This window comes from Dama dama, chromosome 23 (genome assembly GCF_033118175.1).
Source record: "Dama dama isolate Ldn47 chromosome 23, ASM3311817v1, whole genome shotgun sequence".
NCBI lineage: Eukaryota > Metazoa > Chordata > Mammalia > Artiodactyla > Cervidae > Dama > Dama dama.
The window spans coordinates 65,427,087-65,446,354 of NC_083703.1; the positions used below are offsets into that span (position 1 = coordinate 65,427,087).

At 53.8% G+C, this 19,268-nt stretch overlaps 1 protein-coding gene across 10 annotated transcripts in view; it reads left to right on the plus strand.

Moving 5' to 3' along the window:
* Window positions 1-19,268, plus strand: part of EPB41L1 (erythrocyte membrane protein band 4.1 like 1) — a 133,044-nt gene that overhangs the window by 95,383 nt on the left and 18,393 nt on the right. For 5 of the 10 annotated variants that reach the window (XM_061127186.1, XM_061127188.1, XM_061127190.1 and 2 more), the window contains 5 exons: window positions 1,358-1,455; window positions 1,873-2,048; window positions 3,327-3,475; window positions 6,774-6,956; window positions 18,382-18,792. In XM_061127186.1, the coding sequence (XP_060983169.1) occupies window positions 1,358-1,455; window positions 1,873-2,048; window positions 3,327-3,475; window positions 6,774-6,956; window positions 18,382-18,792 (1,017 nt within the window). Of the gene's footprint in view, window positions 1-1,357; window positions 1,456-1,872; window positions 2,049-3,326; window positions 3,476-6,773; window positions 6,957-10,247; window positions 10,353-14,670; window positions 16,672-17,179; window positions 17,288-18,381; window positions 18,793-19,268 lie in introns of all 10 variants that reach the window. The other 5 variants (XM_061127196.1, XM_061127191.1, XM_061127192.1 and 2 more) reach the window with 5 other exon arrangements.

Here is a 19,268-nt window from a genome sequence, read left to right on the forward strand (position 1 = left end):
TGGAGAAGGAAATGGCAACCCACTCCAGTATTCTTACCTGGGAAATCCCATGGACAGAGGAGCCTGGTGGGGGCTACAGTCCATAGGGTCTCAAAGAGTCAGAAACAACTTAGCGACTAAGATACAATAGCACCATGTTCACGTTCCTGTGTTTTGCTTATATGTGCTACTTGAGTGTGTACACATATGAAGGTACACACACATACACACGATTATACACACATGCAAACTTGAATACTTCCACCCTCCACATCCCATGCATCACAAACTCCACTTTGTTCTACCTCTAGAATTAGGGCGAGCCCTTCTGCCTCTGTGCCTCTGTCCACTGCCCTGGCCACCATCTCTCCCCTCCACCCCTCCCCTCTCCTTCCCACTGGTCCCCTGGCCTCCACGGTCACTGTAGGCCTTTTTCCTCACAGCTGCTTAAGAGTCCCTTCCAGCAGATCAGGCCATGCTCAACCCACTCCCACTCCTCACTTGAACCTTTCAAGGGCTCTCTTTGGCTCTTGAACTCAAGTCCTAACTTTTCTGCCCACCTGCCTCTCACACATGTCTCTGCCCCGCTGCCCCACGCCAATGGCACTCCAGCCCCTTAGGGCTTCTCTGAGATCCTTGAGTAAGCAGACTCTCACCTGTCTGAGCCCTTTGCTTCTGATGTTCCATCTTCCTGAAATCCTTTGCCCCTCCTTCTCACGGAGCTTGGGTTCCTTTCCCATCCTCCAGCTCTGCTCCAAGATCCCCTGTGTAGAAAGTGTTCCCTGATAACCCTTTCTTTCTATTTATTTATTGATTTGGCTGCACCGGCACGTGGGCTCTTCCTTCTGCATTGCAACATGTGGAATCTTTTAATTGCCACATGTGGGATCTAGTTCCCTGACCAGGGATCGAACCCGGGCCCCCTGCATAGGGAACACAGAGTCTTAGCCACTGGACCATCAAGGAGGTCCCTGATCACCTTTTCTAAAGTAGCACCTGACCCCCGGGCCTGCTCAGACATTCTTTGTCACATCACACATCTCTGTCTATTCCCTTTGTGCCCTTATCAGTATCTGAGATGAGCTTGTGTACTTATTTATTATCAATCCCCCTCCCCTCCCCCAACCCCTGAGAATCTTCTGTTTGGTCACCATGGTGTCTCTGCTGCTTAGCCCTGGACCTGTCACAGAATAAGGGCTTAACCCACCTGATTGATTAAATGAATGAATAAATGATATATATATATATATATATATATTTATATAAATAAGTAAGCAGGCCAGAGTCATACAGGCCTGAGAAGAGGTGCAGAAAGGCTGGACTGGTGGCGGGAGTGGGCCCAGGCCTTCCTTCTGACCCGCCCTCCTTGGTTTTGCAGTATGAGCAGTTTGAGAGCACGATTGGCTTTAAGCTCCCGAATCACCGGTCAGCCAAGAGACTGTGGAAGGTCTGCATCGAGCACCACACGTTCTTCCGGTGAGCCTGCCCCCGGGCAGGGTGGTAGCTGGGGCTGAGTTAGAGGCCGTGTGAGTGGATGTGGCTAATGTCTTTGTTCTGTCAGTAGAAGGAGCCAGTAGGGACTCTGGGAAAACCCTCCTCCTCCTCCTCCTCCTCTTTCCCCAAGCCTCTCCCGTTCTGGACCACTTAGAATTGTAGGAGGAGAAGGGGGCGACAGAGGATGAGATGGTTGGATGGTATTATCAACTCAGCGGACATGAGTTTGAACACACTCCGGAGATGGGGAAGGACAGGGAAGCCTGGCGTGCTGCTGTCCATGGGGTCACAGAGTCAGACATGACTGAGCAATTGAACAAGAGTTGTCATAGCTGGTGAAACAGCGGGATGGCATTGCAGGTCTGGTCCTTCCTCCTTACCTCCACCCCTCCCCTGCAGGCTGGTGTCCCCTGAGCCCCCACCCAAGGGCTTCCTGGTGATGGGCTCCAAGTTCCGGTATAGCGGGAGGACCCAGGCACAGACGCGCCAGGCCAGCGCCCTCATCGACCGGCCCGCGCCCTTCTTTGAACGTTCTTCTAGCAAACGGTACACCATGTCCCGCAGCCTTGATGGAGGTATGCCCCGCACTGGAGGTGGGGGGAGAGGGGTGTGTGAAGGGTACATCACAGTTGATTTGCACCAGGCCTGGAGGCCCAGGAACACTCCTGCATCCAGTGCCTCTCAGCGGGTTAGTTCAGCCTCCGGGTTCCCCTCCTGCTGGAATGTGACCCTGCCAACTCTCTGGGCTTCTCACAACTTCCCTGAGCTGTGGCCTTTTGGGGTCCCAGGTTCACCATATGGTTTTCTGGGCCCCCTTCCTGAGAAGCTGAGCCGGTCACAGCTTGTCACCGTACTGGAATGCTTTATTGTAACTGCAGTGAGGAGATGGTGATGTCCTACCGGAGGCAGAGTTATTCCCAATCATTTTTTTGGTTCTACTGGGCTCTGGACATCTAACCACAGGGCACTCTCCACTGCCCCCATTTCTGTTGAGTTGATAAGAGCCCTTACTATCAATGAGAATTGCCCGTACCGAGGCCCAGAGAGGTTGTGTAATTTACCCAAGGTCACACAGCCAACAAGAGATGGATTTGTGATTTGAACCCAGGTTCTAAAGCTGTGGATCAGGAAAGGACCTGGGACTGGAGGCAGCTCAGTTGCTCTTGTATGAAGCAGACCAGAGTTTCTCAAAATGTGGCACCAGAACCAGCCATGAGCTTGTGAACTTGAGGAGTCTCAGACCTTGACCTGATCCTACTAAATCAACACCCCTTAGGGCCCAGGACTGTCCCAGGGTATGCACAAAAGTTTGTAGGAGAGATTCAGGAGCCCCATGGAGCATTGGGAGTTAGGCAGATCTGAGTTCCCTGTATTGGAAGCACAGAGCCTAAACCAGGGAAGTCCCCCAGAACAGTAACATTTGTGAGCCAACATTGATTGAATTGGCTCACTCTGTGCCAGCCACTTCTCTTAGACACATCAGCTTATTTGTTCCTCCTCTCATTTGTCAGAATTAGCTACTGTTTGTGGATGAGGCAACTGAGGCCCAGAGAGGTTGTGTAATTTACCCAAGGTCACACAGCCAAGAAGAGATGGAGTTGAGATTTGAACCCAGGCTCTAGTGCTATAGAGTCAGGAAAGGAGCCGGGGCTGGAGGCAGCTCAGTCACCATCCACGTGACCTGGGAAAGCCCACTCACTCCTCGGGGCACTGGCTCCTTATCCCCAGTGTGCTGGGGCTGTTTGAGTGTCTGCTCTATTCCAGGTGTGGCTGGGCAGGTGGTGGGCTGGCTCCCGGTCCCTGCACCTGGGAGATGACTCACACAGCTGCCCGGCCATCTCTGCCCACTTCAGCAGAGTTCTCTCGCCCAGCCTCCGTCAGTGAGAACCACGATGCAGGACCAGACGGCGACAAGAGGGAGGAGGACGGCGAGTCTGGAGGGCGGCGGTCCGAGGCTGAGGAGGGAGAGGTCAAGACCCCCACCAAGATCAAGGAGCTAAAGGTACGAGGCTGGCTTTCTTGTTTCCTCTGACCTGGGGGGTCAAGAGGCTGATCTTGGGCCTTCAGGTACCCCCAGCTACGGCCAAGCATCCTTGCTGCGCGGTGCACCATGGACAGGGCCTTGCCCTTGGGCCATGCTCCGTACCTGGAATTGCCAGGTGGGGCATGCTGCCCACCCTGTACCCTGCCCCTCCTTTGGCCCTGCTGTCCCGGAGGGGCACTCCTGGTGGACTCTGGCCTCCTCCTCTTGCTCACTCCTGATTTGCCCCTTTGCCTCTTATCTGGGTCTGCACAGCCTTCTTCCACCTATGATGGGGTGTCCCTGCAGGCCACAGGGGTGAGGTTCAAGTGTGACACCTCCTGCTGCCAACCCCATCTCCCACCAACCTGTGCACACGCTCATGCAGGCCCACATGGCCTCAGACTCACACACGTTCACTCACAGTTGTGTACCCCTCTCACCCATAGGGTTATGGACCCAAACATGCAGACAGCCTGTGTGCACACATAGGCACGTGCACACACGGGTGTAGTGTGTGTCCATCACGCACCTCGGGAATGCAGGCCCCTGAACACACACTGCCATGCAAGAAGCATGACTTTCCAGAACCCCTGTGTCCCATCTGCTGAGTGTGACTGCCCACTTTGCCTCCGGTCCTACCACCCTCTTCTTCACCTTCTTGGGCTCCCTGCTTCCCGCACCTTCTGACGACCTCACTGCCCTGCTGGTGGCCCAGCCAGCATCCAACAGTGCTCCGGGCTACCTGCTAGACCAGGGTGGTTGCGGTTATCTCTAATCCATTTGCTCTACTGATCCTGCTGGTTCCTTTTCCTCCTCCCATGTCCCGCTAGCCGGAGCAGGAAACCACGCCGAGACACAAGCAGGAGGTACTGCGCAGGGGGGTGCCTGTCCCCACCCACCCAGCCATTCATCATTTGTCACCACCGTCCATCCCAGGCTCATATCCCGGCTCATATCTCAGCTTCTTCTCCGCTCCCGGCCATCTCTCTCCATCACCCAAGGCCACCCGCCATCACTCCCTCCCTGTCTTAAGCTCATGGATAGACTTCACTCCCCACAACCAGCCATGCTCCCCTCTCTCCCTACCCCTCCTTCCCCCAGCTTCATTCTCCACCTCTCCAGACCACCCCCTGCTTGCTTCCCACCTGCTGACTATCCCCACTGTGTCCCCCAGCCATTCTTTCAATTCATGATTCCATGATTTTATTAAGCTCATCTCCACCCCCATTTCCCTCACCCCTTGTCTTAGACTTCCTTAGACTCCTCTTCCTACACCACTGTCTTGTCATGCCTCCACCTCATCTGTGTCCGCTGCATCCCACCCCAAGCTGCTTTTTGTATCTATTGGCAAGCAGATGTGGGGGGGTGGGGTATGGGGGGGTGGAGCCTCAGAGCACATCTGTCTTCTCAGAACCCTGGTGTGCCTCCCACCACCCTGGTGGGACCCCTGCTGCTCCAGTTCTACCAGGAAAGCTCCCCCTTCCTCCTCCCCCTCCTCTTCCTCCTCCCATTTTTTGAGTCTCTCAACTTACTCCTCCTGTGTTAACCACGTCTCCTTTCTTTCGTATAGTCTCCAACTCCTCCTTTGAAACTTAACTGCCAGAGAAGTGAGTCTATTCTTGGGCCGCTGAGGGAAAGGTCAGAGGCTGGGGCATCAGAAGGGTCTGGCTTTTGGGGTCCTGAGATCTGGGTTTCAGCCCCAGTTCTGCCACTGACTCTTTGAGGGTCTCAGGAAAGTCCCCTCAGGCCCCAGCCCCCAGGCTGCACAGCAGGGCATTCAGACTAGGTTTCCCCCAGGCCCTTAGCCTTCGGGGACCTACCACTCCCTCCAGTCTGGGGGAACACCACGTGCCCACAGGGCCAGGGCAGCACCTTCCGGATGGAAGGTTACCAGCCATATCTTGGGTTCACGGCGGCCCAGGCCCACCATCCTGCGCATGCTCTCTCAGATTTGATTTCTCAGACAGATGTCATCCTGGAGCGGCTTTGCTCAGGAAGGGGTGCAGAAGGTACAGACAGATGTCTGGAGGGGAAGCAGAGCCTCCGTGGCATCAGTTTCCTTCCTGAAGTGACTTCAGAGTCAGTCCTAGTGGATCTTTGGATGTCAGACATAAGCCCAGGGGAAGCGTCTAGCCTTGTCCAAGGGCAAGCTTGCCTCCCAGGCAGTTGTTCCGGAACTGCTGATCCAGCTTTATCATGAGCTGAGATTGTCTGTTTCTTGTCCTGAATCCTCAAACAGCTTTGCAGATAAGGGTCCCTGGGCTGCTAGCCCACCTGCCCTGCCTCCAGAAGTGGGCACACCACTTCCGGCTTCTCTGCAAAGGCTGGTTGGTCCTCACTTGAACTCAGGGCAGATTACTGCCTCATGCTGTACTGGCCGGAGCTCAGACCTGACAGTTTATTAAGGACACATCTGTGACTCCAGCTATACCAGGCTCTGTTCCTGTGCCCAGCCTTGGGACTTACCTTCTTCCTGGTCTCTAATGGTAGTCTTCCTGAACACCTCACGGAACCGCAGTTTCTCCATCTGGCTGTGTCTCACCCTGTCTGCTCTTGAGGAGTGGGTGCCCACAAGGTGTCTGGAAGATCCTGGGTGGTCGGGGAAGGTAGTGGCTCACAGCAGAGAATGCTGAATGTCATCTCTCCCCAGTCCCTGGCGTGGAAGCAGGATGCTTTTTCCTGGATGTCCCTGGCTTTAGAAGGGCCGTACAGGGCCTGAGCAGTGACGCACATTGGACTGAGAATCCTACTTAAACACAGTGGTCCAAGGCTCGGCCAGAAGTGGGGACCAGCACCTAGGGAATGACTGGAGCGGCCCAGTGAACAGAGTTAGTGAATTCTCACTGTGGCTTGGTTTAGCAGCCAGAGGAAAGGCGCACCTGTGAAACTAAAGGGAACTCACCCAGACCCGTGGGATTTGAGTTGACTTAGGTGTTCCGAGGCCAGGAGCCAGTCTGGGGAGAAGAAAAGGTGGTACTTGGCCAGAAGTCTCCTCTTCTTGATCTCGAGTGCTTTTTGTCTTTCTGTCTAATCTTGAGTGCTCTTTGCTCTTCCGTTTAATCTTGGTTGGTTTGTGCACCTGTTGGAGCTTATCATCCTTGCTCTGCTTGGCTATGGTGTGCTGTGAGGGTAAAACGGGGCCATGGATGGGACCCACTTTGCTGGTGGAGGGTGGTGATGGGGACCATTACCACCTTCACCATCTTCACCCACGCCTTGCACCCTCCTCTCGGAGCTGTGCCTCTGACAGCGGACTGTCCTCTCTGTGTACCCCTAGTTCTTAGACAAGCCAGAGGACGTCTTGCTAAAGCACCAGGCCAGCATCAACGAGCTCAAGAGGACCCTGAAGGAACCCAACAGCAAACTGATCCACCGGGATCGAGACTGGGAGCGGGAACGCAGGCTGCCCTCCTCGCCTGCCTCCCCCTCCCCCAAGGGCACCCCTGAGAAGGTCAATGAGGTAGGTCTCACCCTGAGCCCCTCAACTGGGGCCTTGGATAAAGATGGTGGGGAAGGTTGCCATGTCCTGACTTACCACTCCCCTCCACACCCTGCTGCTGCATAAGGTGGTGATGGGAATGGGACAGTGGGTTAACCCGAGGAAGACAAATTCACTCTATCTTGGACTCTTGGGGCTCAGGGACCACCTTGAAATGCTCTAAAGACTCACCATAGCTGGGACTATTTCCCTTCCTTCAGCCAGAATATAATGAAGAAGGGGCGCTGGTTAGAAATGCAGGTTCTGGGGCCCCACATCAGACCTACTGAATCAGAATATTTGGCGCTAGAACCCTGGAATCAGTATTTTAAACAAGGAGATCCTCACACATACACTAAGTTTTAATCCTGGTTGCTCTGTCCAGTGAAGTGAAGTGAAGTGAAGTCCCTCAGTCGTGTCTAACTCTTTGCGACCCCATGGACTGTAGCCTACCAGGTTCCTCTATCCATGGGATTTTCCAGGCAAGAATACTGGAGTGGGTTGCCATTTCCTTCTCCAGGGATTGAACCCGGGTCTCCTTCATCGTAGGCAGACGCTTTACCATCTGGGCCACCAGGGAAGCTCCCACTTCTATTTATGCCTGTTGTGAAAACACAGCTAGGTGGTGGGGGCGGTGTTCCTTCCTGGGAGCATCCTCAGTGCCCACCAGAGGGGACCAGGTCCTCTAGGAAAGTCAGAACTGTTTCTGAGGCTCCAGGAAAAGGTCCCACTTGACCTGCCTGTCAGAGTGGAGAGCATAGGGTGTTTTTTCAATGGGAAAAGAGAAAGATAGGCTCTTGAGAATTCCTGTATTTATAATCCCAAACCATTATTTTTAGCACTGCTACATTTTGGCACTCTTTCCCCCCTGTTGACACTTAGGTGTTTTCTCTCTAGTGCTGCTGCTAACTGATCTAAAACCCATCTGAGTGCCTGGGTTTATATAGTGGCTCTGCTGCCTGCTAGCTGGCTGACCATGGGCTTGCTACTTAACCTCTCTGAACCTCCATTAGGTAGAGAAAATAAGAGTCCCTAGTTCCTCGGACAGTCGTGAGCAACCAATGAGACAAAGCAGGGAGGGACCGGCAGAGGACCTAGATACTCAATGTGAGTTACTTCTTTCATCTGGAGAGCCTTGGGACAGAAAGTTAATTTCAAATCAGAATCCTTTCGAAACTTGGGAAAGACCCTGGAAACCTACTTGGTCCAAGGTCATCATTTTACACATGGGGCACAGAAAATCAGAAAGGGGAAGGCCTTGGACTTAATCAGTGTCATAGCTGCTAGGAGAGGAGCCGGAATCTGATTTTCTTGTGACTCAGGCCATTGTATTCATTATTAAATCACAGCTGCCTGGGAGCAAGACCAAATCATGTGAAGACCAGGACAGAGTCAGTTGTGCGTGTACTGCCCTTTAATGCTTTGAAAATCAGTGACGCAGCTGTGATCTAATAAGCGAGATCAGCACTTTGATTGAATCAGCACTCCCGTGGCCTTGACATGCGGGGTGACGGAGGGCCTCATCCACTGAGGCTGCTGTAGGAGCCCCCTGGTTGGTGATCAAAGTCACGGATGCTCTGGAGGCCTTTAAGTCCAGTGCCATGGAGGGGGGCGCCTGTCTTCACCCCCTGAGGGCTTCTGTGGTCCCCACCGACACCATCAAGGACCCTGAAGACCCTGCATGGGTCTATGGGGCTGTGGGGCTGATCTAGTGATCCGGTTACACGCCCCTCTCCTAACTTCCCTGAGACTCTTGTCCTGAGTGGCCTCTGTTCAGTCCTGAAGTGGGTGAAGTGGATGCACAGGCTTCTGAAAGGGTCGGACTCCAGCGGACAAGGGACGGCTGAGCCCAGGAGAACAGGGCTCTGGAGTTGAGGTGCCTGTGAGGGGGTGGGTGCCCCACCTGCTGGTGACAGCTGGAACTGCTAGAAGGCGCATCTTACTAGAAGGTGGAGTCTGTTCTACCTCTCACCGCCCCGCCGCCCCGTAAGAAGCGTAGTGCCTTGTCTGGTCCAGGAGCTAACCTTGGAGCGCTGGACAATTTAACTGGCCTTCAGCTCTCACTGGCATTTAGAGGCCCTTGGAAATTTGGGAAATGGGAGGCGCTGTAGCCCAGGACTGGACTGGGTCCTTGGGCCAGTGACATCACCTCTCTGAGCCTCACTGCCTAGTCCGACCATCTAAAAGGGCACCAAAATTGCCACTCCACAGCATTGCTGGGAAGTTTGAATAAAATAATGGATATAAAGTGAAAGTCGCTCAGTTGTATCTGACTCTTTAAGACCCCATGGACTGTCCATGGAATTCTCCAGGCCAGAATACTGGACTAGGTAGCCTTTTCTTTCTTCAGGGGGTCTTCCCAACCCAGGGATTGAGCCCAGGTCTACCCCATTGCAGGCAGATTCTTTGCCAGCTGAGCCACAAGGGAAGCCCTAATGGTTATAAAGTACTTTATAAACTGGAAAGTGCTGGACAGTCATGGGGCCGTTGGCTGACGGTAACTAGGATTCCCTGGTCCAGACGTAGGCTTTCTGGGTCTATCCTGTGGGTGTCACTTAGAGTTCCTAGTAGCTCCTCATATACTTTGGGGCCCCATCTGGGCCAGTGGTAAAGTGGTAGGAACTTAAACCAAAATGGGGACCCCATACTATAGAGTTCCCATCTGCCAAAGCCAGGTTTTTGTTCCAAAGATAACTTTTTTAAAAAAGCTTTCTGTTTTGTATTACAGTATAGCCAATTAACAGTGTTGTGATAGCTTAAGGTGAACAGTGAAGCGACTCAGCCATACATACACATGTATCCATTTTCCCCCAAACTCCTCTCCCAATCAGGCTGCCACAAAACATGGAGCAGAGTTCCATGTGCTATAGAGTAAGTTCCAAAGATAAATTTTTAAAAGGGGCTGAAACCCAAACTGCAGGACTGAACCATTGCCTCAACCAAAGACACCCAGGGAAGACTTGGACTCAGAGGCCGAGTGACAGGATTCCAAACTTCTTGAATGAGAGTGGCAGGCGATGAGGAAAGGCCCGAGGTCTGGTGCTGGCTGGCAGCTGACCATGGGCCTCCCTCCCTTGAATGGCTCCAAGTTCCTTTCCATCTCTCCCCAAAGCCCCACATGGCTCCTTCATGACCTAAGGATGCGGGGTTTACAAAGCTGGGCTATTCACGGACTCTGTGTGTGTGTCTCTCCTGCTTTTTCTCTCTCCCTCTCTGTCTCTCCTTCCCTTCCTCCCTCTTTCCCTCTCCTCCGGCCCTGGGCCTTCCCTGCAGTCCCAGAGGACCCAGGACACCTCTCAGCAGGACTTGGCACCTGAGCCTGGGACGGCCGTAGGCTTGGAAGTGTTCACTCAGAAAAGCCTCGCAGCGTCACCTGAGGTTACTGTCATCACCTCCCTGCCCGCCCAGAACCACCTTCATGGTCTTAAGAAAGCCCTTTTTCTGGGTTGAGGGGGTTGGACCAGGCTCTGTCCTGCAGGGGAGGAGCAGTGGGTACCCCATGTTGTCCACACGGTGTGACAAGTGAGTGTCCCCCCTCCCAGGGATCCATAAAGGGCCAGCCCGTCCCTCATCCGTGGTTTCTCAGGAAGGACAGGACTGAAACCATTCAAGGGAGATAGAATAGTCTGAGTCACCTTTGGTTTAAAAAGGGCAGGCAGAAATGACCTCTCCAGCCCCACTGAGGCAGGTGACCTGGAGGCAGACTCTGACTGCTAGGCTTGGGATCAGGGGTCGTGGCACCTAACTGCTTTTGCCCTGAGGTCTTGTCTCTGCTAAGAGGCCTGAGTGAAGTCTAGCAGTGGCTCGTTAGTCTATCCATCCCCTGCCTCCACCTTCTCTAAACTTCACTTGGAGCTTGGGTCTATTCAGGGTCTTCAGGCAGGTAGAAGTGAGTGTCTTTCTCCAGAGAGCATCCTTGCGGTTGTACGGATGTTTTTCAGGCAAGCATTCTAAACTGGGAGGGCATTGCTTCTGTGCTCGGAACGACAGCAGGCCAAGGGCTCTCAGAACTTCCTGTGCCCCTGCCTGGAAGCCAGGTGGAATCCAGGCCCAGGGGGTTGCATCGTCCCTCTCTACTGGGACTTCGTAGACTGACGGGGTTGGAAAGGATGACCAACTGATCATCTGGGCGAAACTTCCTTCTCCCTGATAGCCAACCCTTCTCTGTTGGCAGAGTGTGTGTGAGCGCATGTAGTATTCTATACTCCCAGAGGAAAATTTTGTAGCTTCTAGAAATGTCCTGGAGCTGTAAGAGAGACGTGAGTCAGCTACATAAATGGTAAAACAAATCACAGTTCCACTCTGAAATTTTCCTCAATGTAAAAATAAAAACAAAACCAGGAGCACTCGAGAGAAGTTGGACAGGAATCAATAGCATCCCAAGGTTAGGGACGCAGTGATGTCTTGGAACAGAGATGTGAGTGGAGCCAAGCACTAGTGCGCTTGTTTGAGGCACAGCATGCATCCTTCACCGGCATCCCCAAAATTGTCTGTCCAGCCCCTCTACACGAGGGGGGCTCTCGCCATTCTTAACAGCATCCCTTTTTGTCTTCAGTCATCCTTTGGGAAGTTTACATATTGAATTATAACCTGCCCTTCTGAGTCACCTGCCTGCAAGCTGCTCTGCCCCCTGGCGCCTGTAGATCTGGTCTGCATCCTCCTCCAGGAAGACCCTTCAGAGTGGAGCATCCCTTTTACAGCCCCAACTCCCACTTTCTTCAGCAGCTTCTACTTTGGTTTCTAGAGGGTTCCTTGTCCTGGACCCCTGCTTGGGGAGGAGGCATCTTCTGTAAAGAGCAGGGCCCAAAATGTGATCCAGAGCTCCAGGTGGACCCGGAAGAGCCTGGAGTCAGCAGAATCCTGGCTGGAGATTTTCTTCCTGTGGGCTTGTGTGGGAACATAACTGCCCTGGCTCCCAGCTCCCAGCTCCCAGCTTCCGTCTCGGGGCCAGTCTTGCTGCAGTGGCCCCATCTGACAGCAGGGGGTGCTCTCAGCAGGCACTGAAAATCCCCTGTGGCTCAATGAAAAAGAATGGCTAGGGAGGCTTCTCAGACATCATCCATCCCGTGAATCCCGTCAGAGGGCCAAAGCTTTCCTCTTTTTGTTCAGCCATTTTTTCTCTTCAGGATTTTTACTTGTTAGAAACAGAGCTTTCTCTTCCCGCTTGGAGCCTCAGTTTCTCCTTCTGATAAAAGGGTAACAGAACCTGCCTTGCAGATCTCCATTTGGATTAAATTTAATAATGTCTCCAAAGGGCTGACATTGCCTGGCACATAGTAACTGAACATAAGGGCGTGTTTCCCTTTTTCTTCCTGCAGAACCTTTCTGTTCTGTGCTAGCTCCCACCCCATTCAACCTAGTTCCCAAGCTTCTGGTTTCTAGAAACTAATTTTCAGTTAGACCTGGGGCAGGGATGCTCCAGAAGGGGTCTCATGGACTATCTTTGGCTATCATTGATTGCCAGGCTGATGATGTCAGTACAAGCTGAAATGGGAGCAGCTAAAGCAGCCTGCTTCCCAAATGGAAGAGAAAAGAAGCTTTGTAGGCTGTCAAAGTTCTTCCCTCTGGGATGGTTCAAGTGCTGTTGTCCTGAAAGCTTAACAACCTGAAGGAAAATCTCAGAAACCAATGCAGACTTTATATGGACGCTCCCCCTTCCTTGTCTCTCTCTTTCCAGTTGACAAGATTCTTTTCATGAGGTTTGCTTCCCTGACAGTCATGGAGATTTTGCTAACGTGGATCTGGGGAGTGGAGGTCAGAGGGTTGACCATGCTCCCTTGATCCTTCAGAATGCTTCAGATCTTCTGGGATCTGACAGATTCCTCACCAAATGCTCACCTGCACCGGAGTCCAGGCTCATGGGAACTTGCCTCCTTCTGTTGTTGGGAGCAATTTTCATCACATCTTACCATTGAGCTCTTCATAGGATGTGGAGTCAGAGGCTGGGTCCTAGGCCTGCCTTTATCACTGGCTCACTCTTTGACCTTGGGCATGGTGCTTACTTCCCCCAAGCCTCAGTTTCCACACCCGTGGGCTTGAGTCAGAGCAGTGGTTTCAAAAGAGGGAGGCATTCTGGGGCACTAGGGCAACCCAGACCTCCAATGTCAGCAGGGCAGTCCAGTATCCATGTTACATACTGAACTGCCATCAAGATTTCATGTAAAGGAAGTATTCTGTGGTTGCAAGATTAAAATCCCAATGGCCTTCTTGCTTTTCTTTTTTCGGTCACACTGCTTGGCTTGTAGGATCTTAGTTCCCCAACCAGGGATCAAACTCAGGCCCCTGGCAGTGAAAGCACTAAGTCCTAACCACTGGACCATCAGGAACCACTGGACCATCAGGGAATTCCCAGTCTTCTTGCTTTTTTTTAAATAACAATTTTAAAAGTCCATCCTTCCCTCCTTAAGTGTTGTTTGAGAAACTCTAGGGAAGACAGAGGGCTGTCTCATTGATGGTTGATTGTGACATTCAGTGCTTCTGACCGATGACGATGCTTGGATCTTTAGATGTTTTTCTTCTCTGATGTGTTCTGGTCAGTCCTTTTCTACTCTGTGAATTTAGTTAGAATTCTCTAAGAATGTGTGTGCTTAGTCACTCAGTCATGTCCAACTCTTTGTGACCCCATGCACTGCAGCCCGCCAGGCTTCTCTGTCCTTGGGCAGTCTCTAGGCAAGAGTACTGGAGTGGATTGCCATGCCCTCCTCCAGGGGATCTTCCCAACCCAGGGATTGAATCCAGGTCTCCCGCACTGCAGGCGGATTCTTTACCAACTGAGCCATGAAGGAAGCCTAAGAGTGGAATGAGAAACCTATCCCTTCTCGGGATCTTCCCAACCCAGAAACTGAACTGGGGTTTCCTGCATAGCATGTGGATTACCATCTGAGCTACCAGGGAAGTCCTTTCTAAGAATAGGCCTTGGTATTTATTTCTTTGGGAATGAACCCCACAGAATTCAAAATGTTTAAGCCATTATGGTGACAGGCACTGACCTCTAGATCTGGCCATCTGACAGTTTTCACTCTAATCTTCTTCCTTCCAATTAGCTCTTGCAGAAAGGTTTCAGGCTGTGGCCTGTGAAACTCAACTCAATGCTTCCCCCTCAATTGGACATTAGATCACAATTGGGACCCATATTCTGTTGGCTATAAGTTGGCCAGGCTCTCAGGCATCAAAAATCAAGCATTTTTTTCCTGACTCTACCATCAGTTGACCGTGACCTTGAGTAAGTCACTGGCCACTTACCCAGTTTCTCAGTACACGGAGAAAACTGGACTGGAGGAAGGCTCAGGAGTTCTTTTGGCTCTAGGCTTCAACAATTCCACATGATGTAAGCTCCTTTCTCCTCTGTCAGTGACAGTTTTATTATTAAAAGAGAAAGAGAAAGAGTCCTAGACCATCGATAGATCTCCATTTCCCCGTGGTTAATATGGGGAGGATATGAGACCCCCACCCCATTTTACCAAGTTAGGGTGGTGGTTGAGGGGTAGATAACATCAGTAGATAATTGGTTGGGTGCCTTGATGGGAAGTGTAGCCTTGATCCTTGATGAAGCTGACCAGCATTGTCATGCCTGCCTCTGCCCTGCCAGTTCTGGGGACAAGTTGACCTTGGCCCCTTCTTGCAGAGGGAAAAAGTGATGCATTCTTCAGGTGCCTGATATTTTATGTTAACTTTTCTTGCTCCAATTGAAACGCAGGGTTCAGAGCATTGGGTATTTATAGAGAGAGAGTACATTAGGCCAGAAGAGCTCAGTCTCCTAAAAGTGACCAGCACACAACAGGAAGGAAGCGACTCAAGCCTCGCCGGCATCCTTGCTGATGGCAGACTCTCCAAGGTAGACATTCTGCTGGACAAGTTCAAGGTGGAAGTGGCCACAGAAGAAAAGGTGGGAGCCAGAAGAGCAAACACCCAGAGAACAGGCAGAATGATCGCGAGCCCTGAAGACTTCGAGTCCGTGTGGGAGGAAGCCCTCTGGGTCAGGGGATGCCCAGAAAGGGCTTCTCTGGCTGCAGGCTGCACCCCAGCAGGAAGGCTCCTGGAGGGCTCCCAGTTCAGGGTGGATGCTGCAGAGGTAGCGGTCAGGAAGCCCCCGACCTCCCATGATCAGCTGGAGGGCCCGGCAGACCTGAGGCAGGAGCTGGAGGAGTTCCAGGCTCGCAGAAGACCCACTGCCCCGGGCATCCAACCCGCAGAGGTGGATGTGCCCTCTCCAGCCTCCGAAGCAACAGGACTCCGGTCGTTTCTTCTGGACCCCGCCCACACAGAAGCCAGAGCTGACTCGAGTGACGAAACTGACACTTCCTTCGCAGAGAGAAGCTTCTGCTTCAGCTACGGAGAGAGAGATGCTGAAGATCGAGTCCTCCCTCCACCCCTGGAGGAGAGAGAAGAGCACGTAGATGTCCCATCCGAATGGGAGACCAGGCGGAAGCTGGTGGAGGGTCTCACGGAGAGATTGGAGCTGGACTCCTCAGCCCCGTGGGGCTCTGCTGCTGTTGGGAACAAGCACCATGGGGGTGTCGCCCCCTCGGCTTCCCCAGAGGAAGAGGCAGGGCCCCCCAGGAACCACCGACCAGAGGACCTGGAGGTCTTTGTCGAGCAGCTCGGAAAGGGACCTTCTCCAGGGCTGACGTTCGCTGAGGATGGGGACGCAGCTCAGTGTGGGGTGGAAGGAGAGGATGCTCATGCCTTATCCTCAGAAGCTGCCGAGGAAGAGGCCCCCAGGAGTGGAGATTTGATGGGAAAGGCTGAGAAAAGCCCCACCGGAGAATGGAACCACTCACCTCACAGAGGAGGGGCCGTGCGTCCAGACCCTCAGGTCTTTGCCCTTCCGTGGGCCATCCCTCCTGGCGATGTCGGGAAGCCAGCCAGGCCGGACAGAGGCAACTTCCTGCCCGAAGAGAGGGGACCGGTTCACACCCAGATAGGAGAACCTGCAGCAGAGGACAGCAAGGTCGCAGCGTTCCTTCAGATGGAAGTGATCACCCCGCTTCCTACCTCCCCCCTTCCATCTGCGGCTCAGATTTCTCCAGAGGGAACTTCTCCAAGCTCATCCTCCCGTGGGTCAGGGGAGCCTGTGCAGCTCAGGGACCCTTTTGGAGAACAGCCCCCTGTGTTTCTCAGATATGCCCATCCTTCTAAAGAGAGCCCGGAGCCCAAGGACCAAGTCGAGCTGGCTGTGACCCCGATGGATGGAGGGGAGCGCAGGGCCCCTCCTGTCGCCAGCAGGAAGCCTAGAATCATCTCTGAAGAGGCCGAGGGGTTGGTGTTCCCTGCAGGGAAGCACAGGGAGACCCCCTCTCTCCAGGCTGGGGGTCATGAGGGCTCCTTGGAGGATATCAGCAAGACCTCCGTGGCCAACAAAATCCGCATCTTTGAGACCCATGGAGCTGAGACTCGCCGGACAGGTCTGGGAGAGACCAGGGCCTTTGCCCACGAGTTGTCTTCAGAGGCCTCCACGGGGCAGGCAGAGCCACAGCGGAGTAAGCGTTTCGACCTGGGATGTGTCCAGTTCCAGCCCCTGGGGGATTTGGCTATCCCCACAGTCACACAGCCTTCAACGATGCCGCCAGCTCCCAGCCGCTTCCAGGAGGGTGTCTCTACATCCTTCCCTCGGGAAGGACGCGAGGATGTCGAGCTCGTGTCCAGCAATCCAGGCTGTGAAACCACACTGGAGGAAGCCCCTGGGGGAACTGGCCACGTGAGCCCCCGCCCCTATCGCTGCCCCCGGCCGGGGAGCTGACCGCATGCTGCGTAGCTCAGTAGAAGCATGGTTCAGTGGCCCCTCGTCATTACCGCAACCAGAGGCTGCTTGTCCAACCCTATGAGTTCTCTTCCCTAAACGGGCCTGAGTGTGGCCCAGGCGGAATGACGGGTTCATCTGCTTGGCCCATGTTAGCTTAGCCACAGAGACCCTTGGCTTTTGGTGTGACCCGGCGCCAAGAGGGTCCCACAGCCTGGGTGGAGAAGGTGGCACCACCTCCGGCAAACTACACACTCGCTTTGCCTTGCTGCCCCCACCTGCTGGGTTCCTACCGTTTTGCTTGGCTTGGCCAACAATCTTCCTTCATCCTCTTCCCTTCCCTGGTGCTCCTGTCCGCGGGAAGCTGACAGTCCAGAGGTTTCCATCCTTCGCTTCTGGTTCCCTCTCGGTCCCAGTGCCAAGTTCTTTTCTGCCTCCTTAAGACTAACTGTCTTCTCTAATCCAGAACAAAGCCGGAGACGCGGTCAGGCAAGAGACGCAGGTCACCAGCTTAGCGGCGAACCCCCCAGGAAAGGGGGGGCACCTGAGATTCGCCAGCCCCCTGGGCCCTCAGGTCTCTGCAGCCCCTCGGTGCCCTGATGACCCGGTCACCTTCGCCTGGCCAGGGTGCCTCGCGGCCTTCACACCCCTACCTGCTCTGGCAGCGCCTCTTGTGGCAGCTCACCTCTGGCTTGTCTGGAATGTGTCTTCACACCTCTCAACCTTCCAGAAACTGGCTGAACGGAGGCTTGTCTTGCGAGTGAATCTCTAAGCCTACTGAGTCTCTAGAACCTGGAGCCAAGTATTTAAAAAAAAAAAAAAATTTGGTGGATGTTAGATTGATCTTTAAAAAAAGAATGTTGTGAAACAGCCAAAAATGTGTGTGTGGTGTTTAATCCCTGACAGGCCAAGTTGAGAGGTATGTATGTCAGACAAGAGTGGCTGGTCCCCCTCCAGCATTTCCTTGGCCTGCTGTTGTCAATTGCACTGATTTGACCAGAACCTCCACTCATGGAGCTCAGGGTGAAGGGCTGTAGCACCCAGCTCCCAGGAATTACCCCGTGTGGCTCCTCCCTCTAGACGATGCTGACTCCGCCCACCGAGACTCAGTGGAATTGACAAAACTGTGATGGCTTCCTCTTTGTTCCTCAAAGCTCTTGGCCCCAGCCTCTCTGCCTCCCCATCCTGGGTGTCCCCGAGTCCCTGGGCCTCCCTCCTTGGTTTCTCTCTCCTCAATGTCCGCCTGCACGGATGGGCCTGGGGTCCAGGCTCCCATCCCTGCCGCGTGCGCAGTGCCGCTTCTGATAAACTCCCAGATCCAAACCTTGGATGGAGCCTCCTGTCCAGGCCCAGCTGGCAGGATGTCTGCTTTGTACTTGCTTTTGCCACCAGCGAGAGACCCTCAGAAAGGAGCGTCCTCACTCTTGAGAAATTTTCTTTGTGTGTGTGTGTGTGTTTTCTTTTCTTTCTTTTTCTTTTTTTTTTCAGCTTATTATGGTGTCAAGGACCCTTTCCGGGGGTGTTTTTCTTTTCCTGACCTGCTCTTCCATTTGGGGGCATCAACTGGCCCCAAGATTTCTTCTGTCATTCACCATCTTGATTTCTCTCTTTCTCTCTCTCTCCCCCTATCCCACACCCCGCCACTCCTCTGATTTTATCTGGCCATAGAGAGCAGGGCTGAGGGAGGGCTCCGAGGAGAAGGTCAAACCGCCACGGCCCAGGGCCCCAGAGAGTGACACGGGAGATGAGGACCAAGACCAGGAGAGGGACGCCGTGTTCCTGAAGGACAACCACCTGGCCATTGAGCGGAAGTGCTCCAGCATCACCGTCAGCTCCACGTCCAGCCTGGAGGCCGAGGTCGACTTCACGGTCATCGGCGACTACCACGGCAGCGCCTTCGAAGACTTCTCCCGCAGCCTGCCCGAGCTTGACCGAGACAAGAGCGACTCCGACACCGAGGGCCTGGTGTTCTCGCGGGATCTCAACAAACGAGGCCCCAGCCAGGATGACGAGTCCGGGGGCCTGGAGGACAGCCCGGACCACGGGGCCTGCTCTACCCCGGATATGGCCCAGTTCGAGGTACAGTGGAGCGTCACCGGGACCCAGGCCCTCCGGGCACTGCATGTTCAGAGGGCCCTGGGCCACGCGTGAGAAGACTGAGCCGCCAGCCGGAAGCTCTGATCCGTGTTGCATGACCGCCCCTCCGCAGAGCAGCATGGTTCTGTGCTCGCATGTTCGGCAGCTCGGTTTACCCCTAACGTGCACTCCCAGGCGCTTTAACCCTGTGACCCCATCTTTTGCCTGAGGTCAAGTGATGACAGGCAGTCCGGTCCGACTCGACTCCTCCCCCTGCCTGCGTTGCATGGCACCTGCAGAGACCGTGTGCTTGTGGACTCATGGGGGCGCCTGTGGCCTGCTCTGAAAACCAGATGTTTGTTTCTGATCCCTGCGCTGGCTCCTCTCCCTGGGGCCTGGGGTCTTGGGGGAACAGTGGAAACTCCTAGAGAAAAGGAAACGTCATTGCAGAAGGGGACATGGGGACAGACTGGATCTGG